This window comes from Wasmannia auropunctata, unplaced genomic scaffold, assembly GCF_000956235.1.
Source record: "Wasmannia auropunctata unplaced genomic scaffold, wasmannia.A_1.0 LD336090.1, whole genome shotgun sequence".
Lineage (NCBI taxonomy): Eukaryota > Metazoa > Arthropoda > Insecta > Hymenoptera > Formicidae > Wasmannia > Wasmannia auropunctata.
Genome location: NW_012026800.1, coordinates 591270 through 598597, shown reverse-complemented (window position 1 = coordinate 598597; position 7328 = coordinate 591270). Strand labels below are relative to the sequence as shown.

The 7328-nt window shown below is 27.8% G+C and overlaps 2 protein-coding genes across 3 annotated transcripts in view; both read left to right on the top strand.

Annotated features, from left to right (window-relative positions):
* LOC105447830 overlaps positions 1–7328 on the top strand; it is a 21133-nt gene that overhangs the window by 3699 nt on the left and 10106 nt on the right. The window lies entirely within an intron of this gene.
* Positions 22–6849, top strand: LOC105447831. Of its 2 annotated transcripts, XM_011686055.1 has the most exons (11): positions 22–177; positions 545–675; positions 753–825; positions 1085–1227; positions 1341–1486; positions 1583–1649; positions 1734–1890; positions 1984–2177; positions 2263–2401; positions 2916–3048; positions 3503–6849. In XM_011686055.1, exons 2-8 carry the CDS (start codon positions 577–579, stop codon positions 2025–2027), a joined length of 729 nt encoding a protein of 242 aa, XP_011684357.1. In that variant the 5' UTR covers positions 22–177; positions 545–576; the 3' UTR covers positions 2028–2177; positions 2263–2401; positions 2916–3048; positions 3503–6849. The 2 variants fall into 2 exon arrangements, with proteins under 2 accessions (XP_011684357.1, XP_011684356.1); XM_011686054.1 differs by having other exon boundaries at positions 22–675.

Sequence of the window (7328 nt, the reverse complement as noted above, 5' to 3'; positions counted from 1 at the left end):
TATGGATAAAATCATGAAGATGACTAATTGGGCGACATCTGCCGACTTTTAGTCATCTTTTCGTCGACTATATTCGTTTTCTAAAAGATATCTTTATAACTATTTAGTCACCATTTAATCATCTTTTAGACGACTTTGTGCTCTCTGGGAATGTTCTATATTACATATAAAATAAGCGTAATTTTACTAATTTTAGCCTTATATTATATACTTTTATGAGTAATAAAGTAAAGAAGTAAAAGCTTATAGTTCTTTATGGATTAACATTATGAATGATTGTACATTACTGGCATAATAACCTCAACATATTGAATTATATCATTTTAGAATTTTTCATAAAAAAATATATTATGTTTATATATATTAAAAAGATATAAAAATTCACCATGTGACCATTATGTCGATCTATGTATAACGTCATATTTGCTGTAGTAATATGATAAAAACCAATCTTGATAATAGGCTAAATACGCTTTCAAAATTGTAGCTTTCAAAGTTTTTATGGTACTTATTAATTAAAATTAAAAAGTTTTTATTTTTTTAGAAAATCAAATACGATTAGATCATTTAACCAAGATGACGGAACTAACTTTGAAAAAATTGATACCCATTGCTGGTGAACGCTTGGATTTTATGGAACATTTGCGACTATACAAAGAAAAAAATACAGAACATGTTAGTATTAAACAGATAATTGTTAAATATGATGCAATAAGGACATATCATTAAATTTAAAATGAATTTTTTTTTAGATTGCGACATTTACGATACCAGTCATTGAAGACGCTACAGCAATCACTGATGTATCTTTTGATGCAAATACAAGTAAGTATCTAGAAAATAATTAAATAAATTTCTATACATGGATCTGCCAAAAAATATTACATATTGAATATAAGAAAGAATTTTCCCATTTTCTAATTAATATCAGGTTAGATCCTTTAATGATAGTCTTTTCTTTAATGACAGTCAACATATAATAAGAAGTGTGCTATACAATTTTTTCTTATTTCTAATATATATAATTCTTTTAATTGTATTGTCTCTATGTTCTTTATTTTTGAAAATGCTAACATTATAATAGCTACGCAAGCTGACATTGCATCAGATCAATCAGAAACTTCCAGTTCATGTATACAGGATGAATTAAGTGATCCATCTACTTCGCAAATTACAATCTTGAATGAACCTGTACAAAAGCGACAACGTATACAGAATAATTCATATGTAAGTAAATACGACATGTATTAATACATAAATAGTAATGTAACTTGTTATAAGAAAAGTAAATAAAAAAAATAAAAAAATCCTCTTATATATATTATAACTTTTTTTTACAGGATTTATTGGCTCTATTAGAATCAACTACGTCAGGAAGAATGATATTAGCATACTTCAATACACATGCATGTCTGAACGATGACATGCATAAACTACTCGCGAATGAAATTATCAACAACAAACTATCTAACAACGTTCATGCTCGGTAGGTACTGATATTTGAAGACACGTTATATTTTTTATCAGATATAAAGACTAATTTCAATAATTTGGTTACATTTGTTATGTTTGTTTTTAATAGCATGCAAAACGAACGGGTGGAATTTCTTATTCAAGAAATAATAAAATGTTTTCCATCTGAAATAGAAGTAAGTAATTATTAATTATATGTAGAATAGTTTACAATATCGGTTAAAATTAAATTAATAAAATATTTTCTTTTATTTTTGTAGGTAATTTGGAAGGGAGCATTTGGTGATAATCATCGAGAGACTTCTATAGGAAGAGGTAAACTGTTGCGAAGATACTACAACATACGTAGAAAATTGCGAAAATGTGGTGTTTTAAAACAAGAATTAAAACATGCTACAGAAGATTCTGTTAGTTCAGGTAATTTAAATATTAATTGGAAATCATTCTTTTCATCTGTTTTTAATACACGTATTTAATTACAGTTTTGTTTAATCATATTGATTTTTTCAGAAATGGAATGGGACGAGGATTTTGCCTCGGATAATATACAGTAGTTGAAGAATAACAAAAAACCATGGAATAAAGTTCAAGAATTGTGGAGAATAACTAATAAAAGTAGATTGCGATCGCTCCAAAAAGAAACTGCTGTACATGACTATATGGACATGTTTCCTGCTCTAAAGCACGCAAATGGTTATCTGCTAGTATGTATATTTTCTAGTATGAATATGGCAATGTTAAACATTTTTAAAAAATTATAAAATAAAATATATTTCTTGTCTTATATAGTTGGAGCAGGATTTTGAAGAAATGTATCCCAATTCTATAATGAAATTATGTACTGAGTGGCCATTACTTGCGGCTTTAATAAAAAAGAAATTAATAAATAAAAAAGAAATAGAAAACATAAACAACTCTCTTACTCCAGGTAGATATGTCATATTTTCTTTTGATTGTATTATTTTTAATATTTATTTATTGGTCTTTTACTTCGAATTTATTTATTCTTGCAAATGTATTTTGCTTCATTAGTTAAAAAGCATACATTAATTCTTAATCATAGACTTTTAAGATAGATCTCTCTTACTGAGGTTTTCACGTTTTCAATGGAAGCACACAGTTTATCTTATATAAGTCTATATATTCTTAATATATTCTGCCTTCTTGATATTGCAAGATTAATGGTCTAGAAAGCCTATGTGATTGGCCATTTTTTTCACATCACGTGATTCGAGATTTTATACCTTCTAGTTATGTTAAAATTGAGTTAATTAATCCTTATTTCTCTATAATATATGACGTCATACTTTTCATTTTTTTAAAAACTTTACATTTTTCTCAATATTTGAAAAGATAGACTTATAGAATACAATTCCTTAAAATAATGTATTATATAACCTGTAACAATTACATATTGTGCATATAACCTGTACTTATTACAGAGGGCAAAAAAGTGAGAACATTGCTCGCTCTAAACTTATTATTCACAGTAGTGACTACTTTGAAGAGAAAGAAGGAGCAATGGCGACCTTCGCGCCAAGCGAGTCACATGAAGCATTTCCACTTGTTGTAAAGGTGTGCATACAGTAATAAAATAAAATGTTCCATAAAACTGAATTAAATTATAAAGAACTCAAAAACTCGGGAATAAGGAATCAAGTTATCACATTAGATACTAATTAGTCTAATTGATTTGCAAATCTTTGCAAATATAATACATGTTTTACTATAAATGAATTAGAAATTTATTTTACTATTATTGTACCAAAAAGCAAATGTCGTGATTTATTTTTAGTACATAATGTATTATTAGTTAAGAATCTCATTTAAGTAGCAAATTTTGAGTTCTGTATGAATTATTAAATAAGTTTAAATGGTATATTAGTTTATATGATACACATATATAATATTTTATATATATGTATGTATATGTATGTATATGTATGTATCTATATGTATGTATGTATGTATGTAGGAAAGTTTGAATGGTACATTAGTATAGAAGTTTAAAATTTATCTGTATTTCTAGAGTACAATGGACATTCAGCCATCATTAAACTTGAGGAGGGAAAAATATGCCAGATATGGATTTAATTTGGGAGTACATACAAGCTGTGATTGTTGATGCAAATGTTGATAACATTACACACTCCTATGTCTTTATTAATGAAATTTGTTACAAAGTAGAAACTCCATTTAAAGCAATCAATATAACATTTAAATCGATGTATGCATTAGACAGTAAGTACCCAGCTGAATGTACCAGGGAATGGCAATTTTTGCAAAAAGGAGTATATCTCAAGCGACGAAAATATTTGTGATCTTACAGTGTTAGCTTTAATGGAAGAGTATTCAAAATTTAAGGCAAATAATTAACTTCATGAATAAAGTGAAATTACAGCAAATAGACTGTGAATTATAAAGTAATAATTTTTATTTTAATATTTAAAATATAAAAAGTAAGCAATATTTTATTTTTAAAAATTTTTGAAACTCTTCTTTATTTCAAAAAGCGCAAAATTTGTTTTCTTTTCTAAAATCATGTTATATTGTTTAATGTATTTGTAGTCTTCCAATCCGAGCAACTTGTAATAATTTTTAGTTTTAAGGTACCTTAAATAATCACGAAGTTACTTTAAGTTATATTCACTTTTACTTTTGCAATATTGCAAAAGTGTTCTTGTATTTTTGTATGTAATATTATATCATTACTTTTTTTTGTCACAATGATTTGCATAAAGTGTCATTGCTGCAGTGAATCTTTCGGAAGTATTGATGCTCTTCAGGTTCATTTTTCTTGCTTGCTTTCATAAAGCACCCTACTTGTACATATTTTAGATGTACTATGGAAGCATGCGGTCGTTCATTTAATATATGGAATTCATTTAGAAAACACTTGCGAAAGAAGCATAATGTGCCTAATCGTTTCAATGATAATAATGTTATAGATTTTACACATTGTAACGATCCGATTATAGCTTCCCATACAAGTATTGTCCATGAAACGGAATTATTCGATAATACATTAACTCCAGATTTTCAGACTTTATTGAAAGTACATGCTGATATTCTTATACCTAAAATAAATACAAAACCGGGTCTTCCACGTAATCTAATTAATTCAATAATTGAAGATATTTCTACCTTTTTTGGTGGAAGTTTTCTTAAAATTTTGAGGCAAACAGTAATAGATACACTTGTAACCTGTTACGCACAAGTTGAAAATGTTTGCAATATTGAAAAAATGTTTGAATCATTGAGCAATCCATTCCATCAGTTATCTACGGAATATAAGCGTATGATATATTTTCAATCTACAGGTACATATGTATCTCCAGAGACTTACTGCATCGATTCTTGTATAAGAAAAAAAAGAACAAAACAGGGTATAAAATCACAAATGACATAAGTAACTGCACAATACATTCCACTCAGACACGTTTTAAAAAAGTTCTTTGAACTACCAGATGCCTTTGATAGTACGATACAATACATACAAGAACTTCAAACGGAATCAAATATGATTTATAATTTTGTACAATGTCAAAGATGGAAATATGTAATTACTAAATATTTTAAGAAGTCGGATATTGTGTTTCCACTTCTGATTTATTATGATGATTGGGAACCTAATAATCTCCTTGGACCGCATTCAAAAAAGATAGGTTCAGTGTATGTAACCATACCTTGTTTGCCTCCAGAGTGCCAATCCAAGCTTGATAATATTTTTTTAGCTCTTCTGTTTTATAGTAATGATAGGAAACAATATGGAAACAAGAAAACGTTTGCTCCGTTGATTAATGAGCTTATATTTTTAGAAACTGAAGGAATAAATATAAACATTAAGGAAGGACAAAAGAAAATTTATTTTGCCACGGGCCTATTAACTGGAGATAATCTTGGTATCCATTCCATGTGTGGATTTGTCGAGAGTTTTTCTGCTAATTTTGTATGTCGATTTTGTAAGGCATCAAAATTTTTAACTGAGATTCAATATATTGAAGATTCAAGTTTACTCAGAAATTCTGAAAATTATTACAACGACTTAGCTATAGACAATGTGAGTCTGACTGGTCAAAGAGGAATGTGTTTTTAATATCGTACCATCAATAGATATTATTGAAATGCCTTTTGTCGATGCAATGCATGACTGTTTAGAAGGAGTGGGACACTACTCAATGATTCCTATTTTGAAACATTTATCTCAATTAGATCCTTTGTTTTTAGAAATGCTTAATGAGAGAATGTATATGTTTGATTACGGTCCTTATGACAGCCTAAATAAGCCACCTTCTATAACTCCTGAAATATTAAACAAGAATAAATTAAAAATGACAGCAAATGAAATAATTTTGTTTATACGTTTATTTGGAATCCTTATTGGAGATGTAGTCGATAAGAATGATGAATTTTGGCAATTGTATCTTTTGTTACATGATATGTTTAGCATAATTCAGGCGAAAAGACTTCCATCAGACGTGGGTCATGTTTTGCAGGATTTGATAAAAGAGCATAATCAATTATATCTTAAAATTACTGCAGAAAAGTTAAAACCTAAACATCATTTTCTTTTGCATTATGCCAGGATTTTTAAGTATATCGGACCGTTTGCTAATGTATCTTGTATGCGTTTCGAAGCTATGCATAAAAGACTAAAAGCATATTGCACTGCATCAATGTCAAGAAAAAAATCGTCTCTTGCCACCAAAATTCAGCAAACTTTGTGCTATAGATTTATAATACAGTCCAGTATTTTATCTGATCCTATAATCGGGCCAGGAAATATTCAAGATCTTTCTAAATTATCCCAATATTTATTCTTTCACTCTACCCTTCCTGTTTCTCTGAAAATGACTTCTAAAAATTTTTGTATGAAATGGGTTTAATGGAAAAATTTTCGATACAAACTTGGACTTGCTCTCATTGTAGGAGTAGATATTTCTGGAGATTTGCGTTTTGGAATTATAAAAGTTATTTTACTCCATGAAAATCAACCTTTGTTCATATGCTCACCTTTAATTAATATAGGATTAAATTCTCATGTCAGAGGTTATGAGATAGGAGATGACGAAGAAAATAACAAATGGTTTTGTATCAAAGTTACTGAACTTATTGATTATCAACCACTTTACTATATCAAATGGCAAATGGAGAGCAGTATATTGCTTTGAAGTATTTTTTATAAAAATGTTAAATTAAAAATGAAAAATCTCTTTTTTCTTCGTCACATTCTACTTTATAATAATTATATTTTTTCTTTATGTCAAAAGTATAATATTCTTTTATTTTTACGAGCATCCTGTAATATATGATCGACTTTGTTTATGATGTACCTTCTTTTATATGTATCAGAATATATTATGTACGTTGATAATGTGTTTTGTTATTATTCTTTAATTTTTTATCTAGATATGTAACAAGTTTGAGTTAAAGAAAATAAACAATTAGATTATGATTGAATAACTCTATACTAGATTGAATAAGCCTATACTTATATTAAAGTTCTGCTGTTATTAAACAAGTATGCTTTATTTTGCAATGTAACTTTGGCAATGAAATATTTGCAACGTGTTTAAAAATGTATTGAAAATATAGTACATATTTACTTGAACAATATATTTTCAATACTATCAATATATTTTGAAACGTACACTCACGAAACTAATTATCCGGACAATGCGTTAATATATCGGTGATTTCTTCAAACTGTTGTTCAGATGTTATTTATATTAAACATTGTATTTATGTATTTAGATAAGTAATTGTGAAATTATCAATGTTATAATACGTGGAATCACAATTTTTAACACTTGGAATTTTTTTTGTTATCCGGACAATAGATCGGAATCGTGCAA

Coding starts and splice junctions, on each gene's coding strand:
- LOC105447831 (XM_011686055.1), top strand. CDS start 577: ATGACGGAACTAACTTTGAAAAAATTGATACCCATTGCTGGTGAACGC. Junction 676..752: donor AAGAAAAAAATACAGAACAT/GTTAGTATTAAA, acceptor ATTTTTTTTTAG/ATTGCGACATTTACGATACC. Junction 1,891..1,983: donor AGAAGATTCTGTTAGTTCAG/GTAATTTAAATA, acceptor TGATTTTTTCAG/AAATGGAATGGGACGAGGAT.